This window comes from Neovison vison, chromosome 2 (assembly GCF_020171115.1).
Source record: "Neovison vison isolate M4711 chromosome 2, ASM_NN_V1, whole genome shotgun sequence".
NCBI classification, from domain to species: Eukaryota; Metazoa; Chordata; class Mammalia; order Carnivora; family Mustelidae; genus Neogale; species Neogale vison.
The window spans coordinates 94,432,199-94,454,523 of NC_058092.1; the positions used below are offsets into that span (position 1 = coordinate 94,432,199).

The following is a 22,325-nucleotide window of genomic DNA, read 5'->3' on the forward strand; positions in this document are numbered from 1 at the left end:
TCCCATGTAATGGACCTGTTCTCTACAGTTGCACAATCTCACCTTTGTTTCTAGTGCTCGCTCTCAGGACTTGGGCAAGAACCTCTAGCTTGGAACACAGTTGTGGTGTAGGGGGATTGTCAGTGTTGTGGGGATTGGATTCACTTCTTGGAAATTTTCCACATATCCTTACTCTCTTCTGGCCTTTACTCCCAAAAGAAATTCCAGCTAGACATCAGTAGCCTAAATGCTATTTATTGAAAAGAGTGGAGAAGTGAGGGTACATGCTCCTTAGGGACAGGATGGAATAAAACAAGCAGTGCAAATCCTTCTCCGGCTCAGCATATTCTCTTGCTGCCCCACTGGGCCATCTTGTTATTGACGGGCATCTTCAGGAAGCGGTCAGACTGCATGTAGTTAGCTATCTTCTCCAAAGCCTGAAGGGAAAGCACACTAAACCTGGTAAAGACGCTAACCCAGTCCAACACACCCATCCCAAACCAGGGACATTCCCATACTGCCTGTCTCTATAGCATCCATCCCACCCCCGGCCACAATTTCATGCAGATAGTGCCATTAGGGTATAGAAGCCAGGCCCTTCCTAAGACATGAAGGTTTAGAGGTGTCCAACCATGGATCCCTTTACGCAAATGCTGGTGATGAGAAAGAATATACCATAATGGGGTCCCCTAGGGACCAGGGAAGTCTGGAAGTGTTTCTGAAAGGGAAAGGTGCGGGAGCATCACCTCAAAACGGCACATGAAAGCCTTCAGGTTTGGAAATTCATCCAGGCACTTGGGCTCAAACATACGGTTCTGATCTAAGACATCATAGGTGAGGAAATCCACAAAGGTGAGCTAGGGGAGCAATTAAGATGGTCAGGTTTGTAGGGTTCAGTAATACTGGGAGATAGAAAGGCATCTTCCCCTCTTCCTGTCTTCCTACCTTTTCTCCTGCAAACCATGAGAATTTCCCCAGGAACAAGGAGAACTGTTTCAGTTGTCCAGGTAGCTGTTCCAAGTACTGAGGCTTCATTTTTTCCTGGGAGAGAGGGAAAAAGAGAAAAAGAGAGAATAGTTGTTACCACCTTCAGAGCGAGTCAGGGCATGGGCCAGTGAGGGGACACTTAGCGGCCCCCTCCTCCATGTGCCTCCCTCTTACTGCCTTCAATAGGGGTTGCAGAACAGAAAGAACAGGGGGCCAATACCAGAGTTATAGGACAAATGGACCCCCCCCCCCGGCCCCGCATTTCTGACAGGCTGGGTTGGTAGGACAGCAGAAGTAGCAGAATGGAGCAGAATGAACGCCGGGGTTTTTAAACACTCCTTTTCCTTAATGCCTGCCTGCTAAGGAGACTTACAAGGTCAGGGCTGTAGCACAGCCGGATCAGCTGCATGCGAAAGTCCATTACTTGGTTCTCCACGATGTCCACTCGAATCTTTTCTTCTTCAGTCTCGCCACCTACAGGCCAGCGGATGAGAAATCACCCTTGGAATCATCCACCTCCCGGAGAATTGCCAGCCTAGTCTCCCCTGCTGGCCCTACCCCACTCACACATATTGTGCTTGCGAGCGATGTAGCGCATGATAGCATTACTCTGAGTGATCTTGTTCTTACCATCCATGAGGTAAGGCAGCTGGAAGGAAAAGGACAGGTCAGATGAGCAACCAACCTCTCTCTTGCCTCCCTGCCTCTCTCTCCTGGGGAATTTGAGACTTGCAGGTAAGTAGTAGAGAGAAAATGCTGTGTTAGGACAAAGAAGAAAATAGCTGTTGGGTCCCCACCTGGTTCTATTTTTTTTTTTTTTTTAAAGAAAGGAGGGCTTCTTGGGGCGCCTGGGTGGCTCAGTGGGTTAAGCCGTTGCCTTCCGCTCAGGTCATGATCTCAGGGTCCTGGGATCGAGTCCCGCATCAGGCTCTTTGCTCGGCGGGGAGCCTGCTTCCCTCTCTCTCTCTCTCTGCCAGCCTATCTACATACCTGTGATCTCTCTCTGTCAAATAAATAAATAAAATCTTAAAAAAAAAAAAAGAAAGGAGGGCTTCTTATTTATTTATTTGACAGAGGGAGGGAGAGAGATCACAAGTAGGCAGAGAGAGAGGGGGAAGCAGGCTTCCTGCTGAGCAGAGAGCACGATGTGGGACTCGATCCCAGAACCCTGAGACCATGACCTGAGGTGAAGGCAGAGGCTTAATCCACTGAGCCACCCAGGTGCCCCTCCACCTGGTTCTAGGCCAGGGCTCTTAATCTGTGTGTGTGTGTGTGTGTGTGTGTGCAGCCACAGACCTTTTGTCAGAATAAGATTTTTAAATACATAAAGCAAATTATGTAGTATTTCTCAATTTGTAAAACATTAAAGAAACAGAATTATCATGTGTGTCTATTTATGTGTTAAATAACAAGGAAGTGTAATAACTATCATAATTTCAAAGTCTGATGCACGCAACTACTATTTATGTACAAGATCTGCCACACATGTAATGTAATGTGAAAATACCCAATTTCTACTAGTGACAAAGTCACAGCCATGGCTAATAACCAATGTCACTTATTACCTATATTCACCAGAGAAGGAATTCTTAACTTTTCAATCGTGGTTATTGGAAATGAAAATAACTTTTTTTTCAAGCTCAGGCACCCTTGAATTCTACCTATTTTATCCAGGTTAAGAGCCCACATTCTAGATCCCCCTAGACCAGAGAGGAAAGAAGCAAGGATATACTTGAAGGCCTTCCCTTCTGCCCCCTCTTCTCCTAAGGACACCTACGTTAGGAAAGTCCAGGTCGAGCTTGAATTTCACATCCAGCCACTGGCTTCTATCATAGTCCGGAGCTGTAAGAGAATGAAGTGGGGCCCAACCTTCTTAACATCCTGCCTGAGGAGAGTAGAAAGATCTAAAGAAATAACCTCATCTCAATACCTCACATTCCCAGGATCCCAAAGTTAACCATTTACTCTCCGGGCCTATTAAGTAAACTGGGTTGGACAGTGGCAGAGGGAGGATCCTCAGCTTGATAAAGGATGCATCCACCTCTCCCCACGCGGGACACAGCAGGGGGCTCCCGGGTAATTGGGACAGATGTCCCACCCAACTTAGGCGTGATGCCACCCTCTGGGCATAAGACCACAGGGACAGTTCGAGGGCCGGGGGCTTAGCGCTGGACACTGGGTCACAGACACGAAACGCATTACCTTCCCCGCACGTGTACTGTTTCTCCTCATAGCATGTTTCGGTGAACTCTAGGAGCATGCGGATGGCATGCGCCAGCTGGGGAAGAAAAACCCGCCGTCAGCGCCTGCGCGGCGGCCACAGGCCCCCCCCCCCACCCGCCAACGTCCCCTGGCTGGGGCTGCGGAGACCGTGCATACTGCCCAGGCGGTCGTTAAGATCCCCCCGCCCCGCCCGAGATCGACCTCAGCGTCTTGCTGTCCTCAGCCCTCTCCGGGGCCAGGCGATCCCAGAAGCCAAGCGGGATCGGTCTTCGCGGTCGGGGAGCTCGGCTAGGACGGGCTGCGCCGTGGCTAGGGTCGGCGGGCTCCGGAGTATCGCTCCCTCCTCTCGGAGGCCGCTGACCCTGAGCCCCCGGTCGCCTCCGCGACCGTCTCTCTGACCGAGCGGCTCGGTCGTCGGGACGGCACTCACCCCGCGAATATCCCAGTAACCCAGAACCATGGTCGACTTGGACAACGACATGACGGTCCTTCAATGCCTTCGAGGTCTGGGGGTACGGGGAAAACGGGCGGGACTTTATACCCGACGTAAGTGGGCGGGGCCAACGCGAGAGCTCTGACTCCGCCCCCACCCAGCGTCCTCCCCTCTCTCCGCGAGTCCACAGGAATAGCGGCGGGACAACCTGTGTAGTCTTCAGGGCTGGAGGTAGGGCCGCGGCGGAAGCCGCTGGGTTTGGGGCTTTGCGCTCCCTGGTGGTGGTGCTGCGTAGTGCCAATCAGGGCGGGAGGAGCACCAGCAACCCAGGTAGTGAGGGCCCTGCGGAATCCCTGGAGGGTGAGATTCCAGTCCTAAATATTTCTCCAGGGGGAGGGGGAGGGTGTTTGGGGGGGAGATGGGGAGATGGACAAGCACCGAGAGGTGATAAAGGAAATTTTCAGTTTTCAATGTTTGTGGGCCCTGCTCCTGGGCTCCCAGCGAAGCACAACTGTTACCATGGTTACAGTGACTCCACCAAACTTGAAAGCATGGGCTCTATTTCTGCCCCCAGCACGCATTGTACATCTGTTAGCAAAAAAAACCAAAAGGAAACATTTCAAACTAATGATGAGTAAACATCTCCCTAAGTTCTGTTCTCATAGCTCTGAAGCCTTGACCCTTGCACATACTAAAAGCACAAGATAAAATTTGTGATTTTCCTGAAATGTCCTTCATCATGGTGATTTGTAACTCTTGATGTAACAGAAAACCATATATACCCTGTAGTAAACATTCATTCTCAGCAGCACTCTCTTCTTTGTGAAGATTGTGTATCCTGGGTAGCTGTCCTTACTTGGGTTCTAATAAAGTTCTTTTCCTTTTTTTCTTTTTCTCCCAGTTCTAAAAGATTTGTTCATTATGTGTTGGCAGTTCTGCTATGTTGGCATAGGAGGCAGGATATCAGAGCAGCTTACCTGAGAACACCTTGGGGTCTGCTGGAACTCTGTGCTGGTACCAGCACCAGCCCCCTGTGCCCCTCTGACTTTTCAGTGTCTCATAGCTGTATCTGGTAAATTCTCCTGATATCTGGACCTCCTGAGTTGAAGCTCCTGACTTTTTCCCCAGCTGTTAAAGGTTACTGGTTGGTAATGTTCTCTAGGTGGGAATAACCTAGAGGGGGGATTTGGTGGGTTGGTTGTTTCACTTTGGCATTATGCTGATGTTATTAATATGAAGCTTGAAGTTTGAATACAGTTTCTGGCTAGAAATAGGAGAGACTAAATCATTCAGCTCTGAAGAGAGGGGCCATTTGCTTCTTCCAGCCAAACCGTGCTCGTTTTCAGGTGACTGAAAGCCTAGAAGTGTCTGAGGATATTTCTCAAGACCTGTCACGGTCCCATAGGAATTTCCATCTGCTGAGGTAAGGGCTCCTCTGGGGTCTTACACATAAGGACTGATCATTCAGTGCTCCGAGTCCCCTTGGGGGTCTTAGATCTTGCTGGGGAAAACTGAGACATCGAAGAGTACATCACAGCTGTTTGCAAAGTGACCGGAATGAACAGCACCCTGTCAATCTGCCACACTTACTATTCTTAGACCTTATTCAAGCCTTATTCTAAAAATAAAACCAAAACTAAAAGAAATGGGGAACCTTGCTTCAAAGGATGGAACAACCCCCAGAAAAACCAAAAGCCACCCACAAAAATTCTGGTTGGCTATATGTATAGCACAAATGAGCCTATAGTTGCAAGTATTTACATAAATGGGAAAATTTAAGGATAATCTGAGTCTCACATGGGCCAAATAGGGTTCTTTTGACATGTCTGAATTAGTTTCTTGTGCACACAGTTAGAGAAAGCCAGCTATAAGACTAAGTCACCAGACACTGGGAAGACATCTGGTTCAGCCAGTGAAACGCCCGGCTTTCGGGAAGGGACCAACAATCACAGAGGTGTTCTGGCTTCATTTGGTTTGTCTGTTGCTGGAGCTTTTGGTATCTTTGTACACAACCAGCCATGTTCTAATTGGAAATGGGAAATAACTAATTAATGGATCCATATATTTTAAGGCTGTCTTATAATTAGATTGTTTTTATCTTTTTAAAGATTTTATGTATTTATTTGACAACAAGAGACAATGAGAGAGGGAACACAAGCAGGGGAAGCAGGAGAGGGGGAAGCAGGCTTCCCACTGAGCAGGGAGCCCAATTCGGGGCTTGATCCCAGGACACTGGGATCATGACCCGAGCCCAAGGCAGACACCTAATGACTGAGCCACCCAGGTGCCCCAGATTGGTTCTAATAAAATGAGGATATTTGGAGGGCTGCCTGGGTGGCTCAGTGGGTTAAAGCCTCTGCCTTTGGCTCGGGTCATGGTCCCAGAGTCCTGGGATAGAGCCCCACATCAGGCTCTCTGCTCCACAGGGAGCCTGCTTCCTCCTCTCTCTCCCTGTCTGCCTCTCTGACTACTTGTGGTCTCTGTCAAATAAATAACTAAAATCTTTTTTTAAAAAGGGGGTGGATATTTGGAAATTGGGTCTTTAATGTCCTCTCCACAAATTTTTTTTATTATTTTTAAAAAAGATTTTTATTTATTTATTTTGAGAGAAAGAGAGAGAGAGAGAGACAAAGTGAGAGAGAGCATGAGAGGGGAGGTCAGAGGGTGAAGCAGACTCCCCATGGAGCTGGAAGCCCAATATGGGACTTGATCCCAGGACTCTGGGACCATGACCTGAGCCGAAGGCAGTTGCTTAACCAACTGATCCACCCAGGTGCCCCTCTCTCTCCACAAATATTAGCGAAACATAGACTAAAGTTTGCATCCTGTTTGTGTACAGGTGTCCCTGTGCGTTACAAGCACAAGATGTTTGCGCTACTTCTGGATGGTATTGCTCAAATTACCTTGTGGAAGAGCTCCATTTAATTGGTTTACAGGCAAGCACTTGTAAAAATTGGGCAGTCTAAAACTCGAAAGAAAAAAGCTCACCCAAATGTTTTTCAAGTTCACATGCTCTGGGATAAAATTCTCCAAATTCTGACTTTTATGTTATTCGATACTAAAAGACAGGGAAGGGACCTAACTGATGATCCAAAGAGATAAAGATGAACAAAATTTAGGACACCTGATCCCTTTCCCAATAGTCAGAATAACGAGGGAGAGGAAGACAGGCAGACACTACAAATTCTAAACCTACCCCTTGCGCTCTGAGCACAAGCACCAGAATTGGTGCCCAGCCCACTCCTTGCCCCAGACCTCTACCATGGGGCTGAAATGCAACCAGACAGCAGAAGGAGATTTCACATGCTCTGGGATAAAATTCTCCAAATTCTGACTTTTATGTTATTCGATACTAAAAGACAGGGAAGGGACCTAACTGATGATCCAAAGAGATAAAGATGAACAAAATTTAGGACACCTGATCCCTTTCCCAATAGTCAGAATAACGAGGGAGAGGAAGACAGGCAGACACTACAAATTCTAAACCTACCCCTTGCGCTCTGAGCACAAGCACCAGAATTGGTGCCCAGCCCACTCCTTGCCCCAGACCTCTACCATGGGGCTGAAATGCAACCAGACAGCAGAAGGAGATTTTTTTTTTTAATGTTATCCGAAAACTTTAAATCTGCCTCTGGCCTTGCCAGCCACACCCCTGTCGCCTTTGTCTCTGCCTCCTCTTGTTCCAGTACTCTACCCAGCCATCCCAGGGCCAGCTCCTGTGCTGCCTTCGTGCCTCTAGCGCCATGAACTCTGGCTCCTCCTACCCTATCAAGGAGCAAAAGACATCCCAAGCTACTGGGCTACCTCCTTAGGAGGCTCAATCTAAAACACCTCCTAATTCAACATGAAGGAGCCCAAGAACTCCCCTGGACTTAAGCCACTCACTTCAGAGTTCTCCACAGGAGCCCCAAATAAAATTGGTCACTGGGAAAGAGACTGACAGACTTTCCAGTGGATACAGATGCAACAAAATGCTGTATTAAAGCTAAACAAGGTCATCAGTTTGATTTAAATAAACGTGTCTTTAGAGTTATCAATATCAAATGTAATACAGAGAACCAACTTTTGTTCTACCCGAATTAATATATTAAGTTTATGTGATCCCTGTTGTAGTTTATCAGCAGGAGAGGACTTAAAATGATTGACTTTGTTTGTCTCATGAAGTTTTCATGGGTAATTGTTAGAAATGAGTAGGTGAAATAAATGAAAGAGTTTGTGGATAAACTTTTAAAGAGCTTCCAAAAAAAAAAAAAATCACTGGTCATCTAAAACTTTGAAGTTGTGCTAAGTAAAATGATAATTTAGGTTAAATTCATTGGCTATCCAAGTCTTTTCCAGATAAGATGAAATATTAAAACACTACTAAATGTAAGTTTGTCTGCTTTTGGCTTCTTATTGCAGAAAAATGAAAGATGATTGAGTAGGTTGTAAACATGCTTTGTGCCTTATTGAGAGGTTATACTATGAAAAGAAGTTTCTAGAAGTTATAAAATATATTCATAAATTTGCCAGCCTGAAGAATTCTGGTGTCATAACTCACAATTTGTTACTAGTTTTGACTGGAGACTAAGGTTTCTCAGAATTAAAATTCTGATAAATATGATAGAGACTGCTGGAAGATGATTTTATTTTATTTTATTATTATTATTTTTTTAATGATTTTATTTATTTATTTGAGAGAGAGAGAGGGCATGAGAGGAGAGGGGTCAGTGGGAGGAGCAGACAGGGAGTCTGATGTGGGACTCCATCCCAGGACTCCAGGATCACGACCTGAGCCGAAGGCGGTCACTCAACCAACTGAGCCACCCAGGTGCCCCTGGAAGATGATTTTAAAAATCGACTCTGTATGTACAAAAATAAGTATGTAAGAAGAATGACATAAAAAATGAAAAGACATTTTTGTTGTTGGAAAAGAAAATAATTTTGTCCTGAAATGAAGCTGGTTAGGTAGAGAGGGAAAATTTAGGACAAAATCTAAGTTAAAAAGAAACATGTAGAAGGTTTGTGAAGGTGAATCCTTGAAAACAATTTTATGCATGGTCAGGACTGACTAAGATTGAAATAAACGAGTTTTAAAAGTACACTGATATAAAATTAAAATTTGGCTTTTCTCTCTGTTAAAAAAAAAAAGACCCGGTTTTTTGGATTATTGGTCTGCTCTTGTTAAGTAGTTATAAACAAGTGATTTTTTTCTTCCCTATTTTCCCAGAAAAACAGGGTTTTCATATTTGTTTCTATCAGGTCTTTGATTACTTTAAAAAACTAAATCTTTCAATATTAGAGGAGCTGGGTGGCTTGGTTGCTTAAGCATCTGACTTTGGCTCAGGTCATGATCTCAGGTCTTGGGATAGCGCCCCTCACTGGGCTCTGTACTCAGTGGGGAGCCTGCTTCTCCCTCTCCCTCTGTCCCTCTCTGCCCCCCATTTCATGCTCTCTCTCTGTCAAATAAATAAAAATCTTAAAATGTATTAAAGGAGTTAAGTTTTGGTAACAATTATACAACCTCCCACAAAATCTCTTATGGCCACCTGGTTAAGCAGTAATTAAATGTTAAATTTTATAATAATCTATGATCTTATGTAGATACATCCTGTAAAACATTCTGTGTTTTTTTTTTTTAAGATTTTATTTATTTATTTGACAGCAGAGATCACAAGTAGGCAGAGAGGCAGGCAGAGAGAGAGAAGGGAAGCAGGCGCTCTGCTTCATAGAGAGCCCGATGTGGTGCTCGATCCCAGGACCCTGGGATCATGACCTGAGCTGAAGGCAGAGGCTTTAACTCACTGAGCCACCCAGGAGCTCCCATTCTGTGTTTTTTTTAAACAAACTTCCCAGAAATTCAAATCCTAAATGAAATATTTTTGACTAATCAGGCTTACTAATTTGGTATGTTAATTTACTTGGAAAGCACTGTCAAACAACGATAATCCTTAGATTGTATTTTATGGATAAACGCTATAACTGTTCTAGAAGATAAATGAAATTTCTAAAGTTTTAGTGTGTTCTGTTATTAGATCATCACTCATCACTTGATATTCTGATTTTTTTTTAAAAGATTTTATTTATTTATTTGACAGGGATCACAAGTAGGCAGAGAGGCAGGCAGAGAGGGGGAAGCAGGCTCCCCACTGAGCAGAGAGTCTGATGCAAGGCTTGATCCCAGGACCTTGAGATCATGACCTGAGCCAAAGGCAGAGGCTTAACCCACTAAGCCACCCAGGCTCCCCAATATTCTGATTTTTGAAATGTTATACGTCAGAAATAACTGGATTTCCTTGCCGCCCATATTATAATGAGATCTTATATCAGATTTTTAACCATGTCCATTTTTGAGTTCTTTGTTATTTTTAGTTATTTTTCTGATGCTCTTGCAAAATGTGTTTCCTCTTCAAGGAGACTCATAAAAGGAACTTTTGACAAATATAGTTATTTAATATCTTTAAGATCATAAAACTAAGCTAAATAAAAATTTCCAGAACTAACAGAAAAAGCTGCATTCAAACAAGAATTAATAACATGGAGCTAAATGGATAAAGAAAGATGATTATGGTTTTTTTATGACTCTGACTTAAAAGATTGTTGGCTTTCTAATGTTTGCTCTTTCAGATTAAGGAAACTTTCTCTTAAAATATCCATGACCTACAGAAATATGATAAAAATATTCCTATATGGGGCGCCTGGGTGGATCAGTGGATTAAAACCTCTGCCTTCAGCTCAGGTCATGATCCTGGGGTCCTAGGATTGAGTCCCAAATCGGCTCTACGAAGCAGAGAGCCTGCTTCCCTTCTCTCTCTCTGCCTGCCTCTGCCTACTTGTGATCTCTCTCTGTCAAATAAATAAATAAAATCTTTTAAAAAAATTCCTTTATGAACAAATTAAGATATTTAACTTTTCTCCCTACCTGAACCCTCTGAAATTCAGAAACCCTAAGTGAGTATTCTTTCTTTCATGGCAATTACAGTTATTTGCATAAGTTCAATAAAAATCTCTTCTCCTTATAAGAGAACACCATTGGAAACACTGGTTATATTTTCAAGGCTTGGACTGGAATGTTGTATTTGAGAGAGACATGCACAGACTCAGATATGACCGGACAGTTTTAAGGAATTAAGGTTGACTCTATGAAGCCAATAGAGCTCTTTGGAAATGTTGGCTTGATACCCTTGCTTCTGGAGTTCTCAACAGCCTTTCCAGGTAAGAATGTTGCTTCCTGAAAGGTGCCAGAACCTCAGGATATTTTGGGAGCCTTGAGAAGAGGAATTAGCCCAAATCTACAGATATCACAGGCGAGTCTGATGGTAAGTATTTGGCTTGGCTTCTGGATTCAAGAGGCTACTAAAAATTTAATCTGGAGATTCCTTATGAAAAGTTCCAGGGGTGTCTGATTGGCTCAGTCAGTAAAGCAAGCAACTTTCAGGCCTGAGGTTGTGAGTATAACCCCACGCTGGGCATGGAGCCCACTTAAAAAAAAAAAAAAAAAAGTTCCAGCAATACAAGTTTGAAAGACTATGGTCAGTCATGGCTCTTGCTGAGTAAATAACAGGGTCAAGTTTGTTAAAACTGGACCTGCTTTACAAACAAATTAGTCTTGAATTTGGCTATCTTTATTTTTTTTCCAATTTATTTATTTTCAGAAAAACAGTATTCATTATTTTTTCATCACACCCAGTGCTCCATGCAAGCCATGCCCTCTATAATACCCACCACCTGGTACCCCAACCTCCCACCCCCCCCGCCACTTCAAACCCCTCAGATTGTTTTTCAGAGTTTATAGTCTCTCATGGTTCACCTCCCCTTCCAATTTACGCAAAAGCTCATACCCTCCCCAATGTCCATAACCCGACCACCCTTCTCCCAACCCCTCTCCCCCCAGCAACCCACAGTTTGTTTCGTGAGATTAAGAGTCACTTATGGTTTGTCTCCCTCCCTATCCCGTCTTGTATCATGGATTCTTCTCCTACCCACTTAAGCCCCCATGTTGCATCACCACTCCCTCATATCAGGGAGATCATATGATAGTTGTCTTTCTCCGCTTGACTTATTTCGCTAAGCATGATACGCTCTAGTTCCATCCATGTTGTTGCAAATGGCAAGATTTCGTTTCTTTTGATGGCTGCATAGTATTCCATTGTGTATATATACCACTTCTTCTTGATCCATTCATCTGTTGATGGACATCTAGGTTCTTTCCATAGTTTGGCTATTGTGGACATTGCTGCTATAAACATTCGGGTGCACGTGCCCCTTTGGATCACTACGTTTGTATCTTTAGGGTAAATACCCAGTAGTGCAATTGCTGGGTCATAGGGCAGTTCTATTTTCAACATTTTGAGGAACCTCCATGCTGTTTTCCAGAGTGGTTGCACCAGCTTGCATTCCCACCAACAGTGTAGGAGGGTTCCCCTTTCTCCGCATCCTCGCCAGCATCTGTCATTTCCTGACTTGTTGATTTTAGCCATTCTGACTGGTGTGAGGTGATATCTCATTGTAGTTTTGATTTGTATTTCCCTGATGCCGAGTGATATGGAGCACTTTTTCATGTGTCTGTTGGCCATCTGGATGTCTTCTTTGCAGAAACGTCTGTTCATGTCCTCTGCCCATTTCTTGATTGGATTATTTGTTCTTTGGGTGTTGAGTTTGTTAAGTTCTTTACAGTTTTGGACACTAGTCTTTTATCTGATATGTCGTTTGCAAATATCTTCTCCCATTCTGACAGTTGTCTTTTGATTTTGTTAACTGTTTCCTTTGCTGTGCAAAATCTTTTGATCTTGATGAAATCCCAATAGTTCATTTTTGCCTTTGCTTCCCTTGCCTTTGGCGATGTTCCTAGGAAGATGTTGCTGCGGCTGAGGTCGAAGAGGTTGCTGCCTGTGTTCTCCTCAAGGATTTTGATGGATTCCTTTCTCACATAGAGGTCCTTAATCCATTTTGAGTCTATTTTTGTGTGTGGTGTAAGGAAATGGTCCAATTTCATTTTTCTGCACGTGGCTGTCCAATTTTCCCAACACCATTTATTAAAGAGGCTGTCTTTTTTCCATCGGACATTCTTTCCTGCTTTGTCAAAGATTAGTTGACCATAGAGTTGAGGGTCTATTTCTGGGCTCTCTATTCTGTCCCATTGATCTATATGTCTGTTTTTGTGCCAGTACCATGCTGTCTTGATGATGACAGCTTTGTAATAGAGCTTGAAGTCCGGAATTGTGATGCCACCAACTTTGGCTTTCTTTTTCAATATCCCTTTAGCTATTCGAGGTCTTTTCTGGTTCCATATAAATTTTAAAATTATTTGTTCCATTTCTTTGAAAAAGATGGATGGTACTTTGATAGGAATTGCATTAAATGTGTAGATTGCTTTAGGTAGCATAGACATTTTCACAATATTTATTCTTCCAATCCAGGAGCATGGAACATTTTTCCATTTCTTTGTGTCTTCTTCAATTTCTTTCATGAGCACTTTATAGTTTTCTGAGTATAGATTCTTAGCCTCTTTGGTTGGGTTTATTCCTAGGTATCTTATGGTTTGGGGTGCAATTGTAAATGGGATGGACTCCTTAATTTCTCTTTCTTCTGTCTTGTTGTTGGTGTAGAGAAATGCAACTGATTTCTGTGCATTGATCTTATATCCTGACACTTTACTGAATTCCTGTACAAGTTCTAGCAGTTTTGGAGTGGAGTCTTTTGGGTTTTCCACATAGAGTATCATATCATCTGCGAAGAGTGATAATTTGACTTCTTCTTTGCCAATTTGGATGCCTTTAATTTCCTTTTGTTGTCTGATTGCTGAGGCTAGGACTTCTAGTACTATGTTGAATAGCAGTGGTGATAATGGACATCCCTGCCGTGTTCCTGACCTTAGTGGAAAAGCTTTCAGTTTTTCTCCATTGAGAATGATATTTGCGGTGGGTTTTTCATAGATGGCTTTGATGATATTGAGGTATGTGCCCTCTATCCCTACTCTTTGAAGAGTTTTGATCAGGAAGGGATGCTGTACTTTGTCAAATGCTTTTTCAGCATCTATTGAGAGTATCATATGGTTCTTGTTCTTTCTTTTATTGATGTGTTGTATCACATTGACTGATTTGCGGATGTTGAACCAACCTTGCAGCCCTGGGATAAATCCCACTTGGTCGTGGTGAATAATCCTTTTAATGTACTGTTGAATCCTATTGGCTAGTATTTTGGTGAGAATTTTCACATCTGTGTTCATCAAGGATATTGGTCTATAGCTCTCTTTTTTAATGGGATCCTTGTTTGGTTTTGGGATCAAGGTGATGCTGGCCTCATAAAATGAGTTTGGAAGTTTTCCTTCCATTTCTATTTTTTGGAACAGTTTCAGGAGAATAGGAATTAGTTCTTCTTTAAATGTTTGGTAGAATTCCGCCGGGAAGCCGTCTGGCCCTGGGCTTTTGTTTGTTTGGAGATTTTTAATGACTGTTTCAATCTCCTTACTTGTTATGGGTCTGTTCAGGCTTTCTATTTCTTCCTGGTTCAATTTTGGTAGTTTATATGTTTCTAGGAATGCATCCACTTCTTCCAGATTGTCAAATTTGTTAGCGTAGAGTTGCTCATAGTATGTTCTTATAATAGTTTTTATTTCTTTGGTGTTAGTTGTGATCTCTCCTCTTTCGTTCATGATTTTATTTATTTGGGTCCTTTCTCTTTTCTTTTTGATAAGTCTGGCCAGGGGTTTATCAATTTTATTAATTCTTTCAAAGAACCAGCTCCTAGTTTCGTTGATTTGTTCTATTGTTTTTTTGGTTTCTATTTCATTGATTTCTGCTCTGATCTTTATGATTTCTCTTCTCCTGCTGGGCTTAGGGTTTCTTTCTTGTTCTTTCTCCAGCTACTTTAGGTGTAGGGTTAGGTTGTGTACATGAGACCTTTCTTGTTTCTTGAGTAAAGCTTGTACCGCTATATATTTTCCTCTCAGGACTGCCTTTGTTGTGTCCCACAGATTTTGAACCGTTGTATTTTCATTATCATTTGTTTCCATGATTTTTTTCAATTCTTCTTTAATTTCCCGGTTGACCCATTCATTCTTTAGAAGGATGCTGTTTAGTCTCCATGTATTTGGGTTCTTTCCAAACTTCCTCTTGTGGTTGAGTTCTAGCTTCAGAGCATTGTGGGCTGAAAATATGCAGGGAACGATCCCAATCTTTTGATATCGGTTGAGTCCTGATTTAGGACCGAGGATGTGATCTATTCTGGAGAATGTTCCATGTGCACTAGAGAAGAATGTGCATTCTGTTGCTTTGGGATGAAATGTTCTGAATATATCTGTGATGTCCATCTCATCCAGTGTATCATTTAAGGCCTTTATTTCCCTGTTGATCTTTTGCTTGGATGATCTGTCCATTTCAGTGAGGGGAGTGTTAAAGTCCCCTACTATTATTGTATTATTGTTGATGTGTTTCTTTGATTTTGTTATTAATTGGTTTATATAGTTGGCTGCTCCCACATTGGGGGCATAGATATTTAAAATCGTTAGATCTTCTTGTTGGACAGACCCTTTGAGTATGATATAGTGTCCTTCCTCATCTCTTATTATAGTCTTTGGCTTAAAATCTAATTGATCTGATATAAGGATTGCCACTCCTGCTTTTTCTGATGTCCATTAGCATGGTAAATTCTTTTCCACCCCCTCACTTTAAATCTGGAGGTGTCTTCGGGCTTAAAATGAGTTTCTTGGAGGCAACATATAGATGGGTTTTTTTTTTTTTATCCATTCTGATACCCTGTGTCTTTTAATTGGGGCATTTAGCCCATTAACATTCAGGGTAACTATTGAGAGATATGGTTTTAGTGCCATTTTATTGCCTGTAAGGTGACTGTTACTGTATATTGTCTCTGTTCCTTTTTGATCTACCACTTGTAGGCTCTCTCTTTGCTTAGAGGACCCCTTTCAGTATTTCCTGTAGAGCTGGTTTGGTATTTGCAAATTCTTTCAGTTTTTGTTTGTCCTGGAAGCTTTTAATCTCTCCTTCTATTTTCAATGATAGCCTAGCTGGATAGAGTATTCTTGGCTGCATGTTTTTCTCGTTTAGTGCTCTGAAAATATCATGCCAGCTCTTTCTGGCCTGCCAGGTCTCTGTGGATAAGTCAGCTGCCAATCTAATACTTTTACCATTGTATGTTACAGACTTCTTTTCCCGGGCTGCTTTCAGGATTTGCTCTTTGTCACTAAGGCTTGTAAATTTTACTATTAGGTGACGGGGTGTGGGCCTATTCTTATTGATTTTGAGGGGCGTTCTCTGAACCTCCTGAATTTTGATGCTCGTTCCCTTTGCCATATTGGGGAAATTCTCCCCAATAATTCTCTCCAGTATACCTTCTGCTCCCCTCTCTCTTTCTTCTTCTTCTTCTGGAATCCCAATTATTCTAATGTTGTTTCGTCTTATGGTGTCACTTATCTCTTGAATTCTCGCCTCATGGTCCAGTAGCTGTTTGTCCCTCTTTTGCTCAGCTTCTTTATTCTCTGTCATTTGGTCTTCTATATCGCTAATTCTTTCTTCTGCCTCATTTATCCTAGCAGTGAGGGCCTCCATTTTTGATTGAACCTCATTAATAGCTTTTTTGATTTCAACTTGGTTAGATTTTAGTTCTTTTATTTCTCCAGAAAGGGCTTTTATATCTCTGGAGAGGGTTTCTCTAATATCTTCCATGCTTTTTTCAAGCCCAGCTAGAACCTTGAGAATTGTCATTTTGAACTCTAGATCTGACATATTACCAATGTCTGTATTGATCAGGTCCCTAGCCTTCGGTACTGCCTCTTGTTCTTTTTTTTGTTGTGAATTTTTCCGCCTTGTCATTTTGTCCAGCTAAGAGTATATGAAGGAGCAAGTAAAATACTAAAAGGGTGGCAACAATCCCAGGAAAATATGCTTTAACCAAATCAGAAGAGATCCCAAATCGTGAGGGGGGATTTCTACCTCCTCACGATTGAGTGAGGGATCTCCTCTGTTTGGGATCTCCTCTCATTGGGATCTCCCAATCTCTTCTGATTGGGATCTCTTCTGATTTGGGGATAAAAAGAGGTTCAAAAAGAAAGAAAGAAAAAAAATGAATTAAAAAAAAGATTGAATTAAAAATTCAATCAACAATTAAAAAAGAATTAAAAAAAGAGATTGAAGAGATTGGGATCTCTTCTGATTTGGGGATAAAAAGAGGTTCAAAAATAAAGAAAGAAAAAAAAGAAAAAAAGAATTAAAAAAAAGAAAACGAATAAAGAAAAGTATAAAAAAGAATATATATATATGATAAACTAGTTAAAAAAACGTTAAAAAAGAAAAGGGTAAAAGTTAAAAAAAATTTAGCAGAAGAAGAGAAAAAAAATGAAAAAGAAAAAAATTAAATTAACTGCAAGACTAAAAAATCACAGGGAGAAAGCCATGAGTTCCGTGCTTTGCTTTCTCCTCCTCTGGAATTCTGCTGCTCTCCTTGGTATTGAAACTGCACTCCTTGGTAGGTGAACTTGGTCTTGCCTGGATTTCTTGTTGATCTTCTGGGGGAGGGGCCTGGTGTAGTGATTCTCAAGTGTCTTTGCCCCAGGTGGAATTGCACCACCCTTACCAGGGGCCGGGCTGAGTGATCCGCTCGGCTTTGATTTCAGGAGCTTTTGTTCCCTGAGCGCTTTCCGTAGAGTTCCGGAGGACGGGAATACAAATGGCGGCCTCCTGGTCTCTGGCTGGAAGAGCCGAGAGCCCGGGGCCCTGCTCCCCAGTGCGCCCTCAGCGAACAGCTCCCAGTAACTCCCGTGTGCCTAACCTCCGGCCGTGCTCCGAGCTCACCGAGCCTGCGACCGGTTCAAGGCAACTCCGAGCTGCGAGCTTACTGTCGGCTCTGTCTCTGCAGCCGGCTTTCCCGTTCCAATATCCGCAAGCTCTGCGACACTCAGACACCCCCGATCCTTCTGTGACCCTGCGAGACCTGAGGCCACGCTGACCCCGCGTGGGCTTCGCCCGGTTTAGCCTCTGGAGCGATGTCCCTCAGCGGAACAGACTTTTAAAAGTCCTGATTTTGTGTTCCGTTGCTCTGCCGCTTGCCGGGAGCCGGCCCCTCTCCCCGGGGTCTATCTTCCCGTCGCTTTGGATTCACTTCTCCGCCAGTCCTACCTTTCAGAAGATGGTTGTTTTTCTGTTTCTAGAATTGCTGTTCTTCTTCTTTTTGATCTGCCGATGGATTTGCAAGTGTTTGCAATCTTTAGATAAGCTCTCTAGCTGATCTCCTGCTAGCTGAGGTAGTCTCAGCCTGCTACTTCTCCGCCATCTTGACTCCTCTTGGCTATCTTTAAAATGAGGATGATTATGGGGCACCTGGGTGGCTCAGTGGGTTAAGCATCTGCCTTCAGCTCAGGTCATGATCCGAGGGTCCTGGGATCCAGCCCTGCATCGGGCTCCCTGCTTAGCTAGGAGTCTTCTTCTCCTTCTGCATAACTCCCCTCCTTGTGTTTTTTCTCTCTCTCAAATAAATAAATAAAGTCTTTTTTTTTTTAAATGAGGGTGATTATAGAGAGAAAATGTTTCAATAACACATCTTTGTAGACACTAGATTTTAATATTATTTATTATAAACTAGACTAGATCCTGAATCCTTCTGGTTTCCTCAAGTATCTGGCCCTGGCTTTCCAAGCTAAGGTTTCTAGTCTTCTTCTCTTCTCCTAACTAAAACTGCCCATTTTTCCTAAAACCCTAAAGACTGATGCTGGACAACTTGAGGTTAGCTTCAGAGGAATTGCCACAAAACCAATATATAGACAATCTTTGTACCTGTTGCTCTATGGGACGCTCAAAAAGATCACAGGACACATTCAAATTGCAAACCGAAAAAACCCATCTGATTGCCACTGCCTGTTCCCGCTCTGCCTGAGGACGTTTCAAGCCTGACATTTGAAAATCTGGCAGCATTTAAGACTCAGGCACTGGGTTTGTCATTTGCTCCAACCATTAACCTGTTTTTTACTTTTGTTTCCTTAGAAAATGCCTCCTCTCAGTTACTTGACTGCTTCCTACCTAAGGCAGAATTTCTGTGATGGCTAGCACCACTTACTGCTCCTATAATGAACTCCCTCTGGGAAACAGAATCCGTATAGGTAAAATCAGACAGCAAGTCCCTTGGCAGCAAGAAGCCCTTGACCGCCTGGCCTGCCTTTGCACGGTGGCGGGAACTGGTTTACTCAGCTATTCTCTTGGATACCCACTGATAACAATTTTAGAGGGAATGATGGGTTTAACTGTAATGTTACTTTTCCATAAAATATACTTGGGGATAAAATCAATGATGTCATATAGTACCAAACTATGTGGGAAAATATCCAAGTTTTCTGTCTCTGATAGTTCCCTTCTATTAGCACAAGAAACCAAGAATTGGGGGGGGACAAGATGGCGGGGTACTAGGAAGAGGCGTCTTTTCAGCTGGTACCCCAAAGTGAGCTGATTACCTACCAAAGAACTCCGATCACCCATGAAATCAGCCTGAGATCAGAATTATACACGTCTGGATCTCTACAGGGGCAGAAGACGCCAGTGAGCAGGTAAAGCAGAATGGGAACAGCGGACTGATATCGGAAGATAAACAAAAGGGGGAGGGAGCCACCAGAGGCGACCGGTGAGAAAGTAATACCCTGATACGAGCGAGAGTGCCCTGCGTCTGGGGACCAGCAGTAACTTGGAGACTGGTTGAAAGCACTCCAAAAGAGCAAAGGATCGCGGGGGCAAATTGTGGGAATCGGGGCGGCTAGGGACAGGGGCTTAAGTCCCCGGTCCCAGACGGCCTCCCCGGCGCGGAGGCAGAGACAGTGCGGCGGAGAAACCGGCTCCTGGTCCCTAAGCCGCCAGCGCGCCCCAGAGCGCGGGGGTTCCGGCTCCTGTGAGGGGATGGGAGCTGCGCTGGTCTGCAGAACGCGCACTAGCCCTACCACAAAGCTTGAGATGCGCGCGCACGTCCCTCCAGCTCTCCTGGGTTTCTAAGGCCCCGGGGTGCTTCTTGACCCGCACCATTGTTTCAAAGTCTAAGCCGCGGGCGCGCGAAACTCTTCCCTGGACAGAGGCGCGCAAAAGCCCAGCCTGCGGCTTACGGACCAGCGCCCCGTTCTCAGTGCCCCAGACGCGCGCCCGACCCACAGCCGCCTCTGAAAAGAGGTGCGCGCAAGCCGGGCACTCCCAGTCCCGGCCGGCGGCAAAATCTCAGTGTGCGATCGCTGCTTGGAACCTCTCTGGCGGTCAGGAGCTCCCAGACAGCCGCCACTGCCTTGGCTTTGGGGACGAGCAAAAGATCCTGCGCCCCCAGGGTCTTTAACTTGGAACCTGCACTGCCAGCATCCAAGGGGGAATTTATTCAGCTTCTGCACCCAGACTGAGGCTTCTCTCTGAGACGGAGATCAGGAAATGTTCCAGGGTGCACCTTGACTGCACCAGAGTTGATACATCCAGCTACATCTGTTCAGTCTTCTCCCACCAAAATGACTAGGAGGAGGAATGCCCAACAGAAGAAAAATACAGAGGATGGACCTTCTGCAATAGAGCTAACGGCTATCAACATAGACAATATGTCGGAAAGAGAATTCAGGCTAACAATTATCCAGGCAATAGCTAGGTTGGAGAAAGCCATGGATGACCAAACAGAATTGATTAGGGCCGAACTGAAAGCGACCAGACAGGATGTTCACAATGTTAGGGCGGAGCTCAAAGCTACCAGGGAGGAGGTCCACAATGCTCTCAATGAGTTCCAATCCAATCTAAACTCTCTCAAAGCTAGGGTAACTGAGACAGAAGATAGAATTAGTGATCTGGAAGACAAACAGATAGAGAGAAAGGACCAGGAGGAAGCCTGGAACAAACAGCTTAGATCCCACGAAAGCAGAATTAGGGAAATAAATGATGCCATGAAGCGTTCCAACGTCAGAATTATTGGAATTCCTGAAGGGGAGGAGAAAGAAAGAAGTCTAGAAGATATCGTGGAACAAGTCCTTCATGAAAATTTTCCGAATCTCGCGAATGAAACCAGCATTCATGTACTAGAGGCTGAACGGTCTCCACCCAAGATTATACACTCCAAAAAAACATCACGACACCTGATAGTCAAATTGAGAAATTATAATTGTAGGTATAATCTCTTGAAAGCTGCCAGGGCAAAGAGGCTCCTTACTTACAGAGGGAAGCCCATCAGAATAACGTCAGACCTGTCCACAGAGACCTGGCAAGCCAGAAGAGGCTGGCAAGATATATTCAGGGCACTAAATGAGAAGAACATGCGGCCAAGAATACTTTATCCAGCAAGACTGACATTCAAAATGGATGGAGAGATAAAGAGTTTCCAAGACCGGCAAGGCTTAAAAGACTATGCAACCACCAAGCCGACACTGCAGGAAATATTAAGGGGGGTTCTATAAAAGAGGAAAAATCCCAAGAATAGCATTGAACAGAAATATAGAGACATTCTACAGAAAGAAAGACTTCCAAGGTAACTCGATGTCAATAAAAACGTATCTATCAATAATCACTCTCAATGTGAATGGCCTAAATGCACCCATAAAACGGCACAGGGTTGCAGATTGGATAAAACGACAGGACCCATCCATATGCTGTCTACAAGAGACCCATTTTGAACCTAAAGATACACGCAGACTGAAAGTGAAGGGGTGGAGAAGCATCTTTCATGCCAATGGGACTCAAAAGAAGGCTGGGGTAGCGATTCTCATATCAGATAAATTAGACTTCAAACTAAAGACTGTAATCAGAGATACAGAAGGACACTACATAATCCTTAAAGGGACTATCCACCAAGATGATCTAACAATTGTAAATATCTATGCTCCCAATATGGGAGCAGCCAATTACTTAAGAAAACTATTAATCAAGATAAAGAGTCATATTGATATGAATACACTAATCGTAGGAGATCTTAACACGCCTCTTTCAGAACTATACAGATCATCGAAGCAGAAAATCAATAAAGAAACAAGAGCATTGAATGACACATTGGACCAGATGGACCTCATAGATATATACAGAACATTCCACCCTAAAACAGCAGAATACTCATTCTTCTCAAGTGCACATGGAACCTTCTCCAGAATAGACCACATACTGGGTCACAAATCAGGACTCAGCCGATACCAAAAGACTGAGATTATTCCCTGCATATTCTCAGATCACAATGCTTTGAAACTGAAGCTCAATCACAAGGAAAAGTTCCGAAGGAACTCAAACACCTGGAAGCTAAAGACCACCTTGCTTAAGAATGCTTGGATCAACCAGGAGATCAAAGAAGAACTGAAACAATTCATGGAAACCAATGAGAATGAAGACACTTCGGTCCAAAACCTATGGGATACAGCAAAGGCGGTCCTAAGGGGAAAATATATAGCCATCCAAGCCTTGCTCAAAAAAATTGAAAAATCCAGAACACACCAGCTATCTCTACACCTTAAAGAACTGGAGGATCAACAACAAATCAAACCAACTCCACACATAAGAAGGGAAATCATCAAGATTAGAGCTGAGATCAATGAGGGAGAAACCAGAGATACAGTAGAACGTATCAATGAAACTAGAAGCTGGTTTTTTGAAAGAATCAATAAGATCGATAAGCCACTGGCTACACTAATCCGAAAGAAAAGAGAGAAATCCCAAATTCATAAAATTATGAATGAAAAGGGAGAGATCACAACTAACGCCAAGGAAGTAGAAACAATCATCAGAAGTTA

The 22,325-nt window shown here is 43.5% G+C and overlaps 1 protein-coding gene across 1 annotated transcript; it reads right to left on the reverse strand.

The window, feature by feature from the left end:
• Nucleotides 1-218: 218 nt before the first annotated feature.
• GSTM3 (glutathione S-transferase mu 3) lies at nucleotides 219-3,712 on the reverse strand. The gene is made up of 8 exons (XM_044236462.1): nucleotides 3,620-3,712; nucleotides 3,169-3,244; nucleotides 2,744-2,808; nucleotides 1,534-1,615; nucleotides 1,340-1,440; nucleotides 925-1,020; nucleotides 726-836; nucleotides 219-416 (listed from the first exon to the last, which is right to left on the reverse strand). Exons 1-8 carry the CDS (start codon nucleotides 3,668-3,670, stop codon nucleotides 318-320), a joined length of 681 nt encoding a protein of 226 aa, XP_044092397.1. The 5' UTR covers nucleotides 3,671-3,712; the 3' UTR covers nucleotides 219-317.
• Nucleotides 3,713-22,325: the final 18,613 nt, after the last annotated feature.

Excerpts from the sequence above, each read along its gene's own strand:
- GSTM3 (XM_044236462.1), bottom strand. The coding sequence starts at position 3,670 with ATGTCGTTGTCCAAGTCGACCATGGTTCTGGGTTACTGGGATATTCGC. Across the intron at positions 1,616-2,743 it reads TCGACCTGGACTTTCCTAAC|CTGCCTTACCTCATGGATGG; the intron begins GTAGGTGTCCTT and ends TTTTCCTTCCAG. Across the intron at positions 1,441-1,533 it reads CGCTCGCAAGCACAATATGT|GTGGCGAGACTGAAGAAGAA; the intron begins GTGAGTGGGGTA and ends GCTGGCCTGTAG.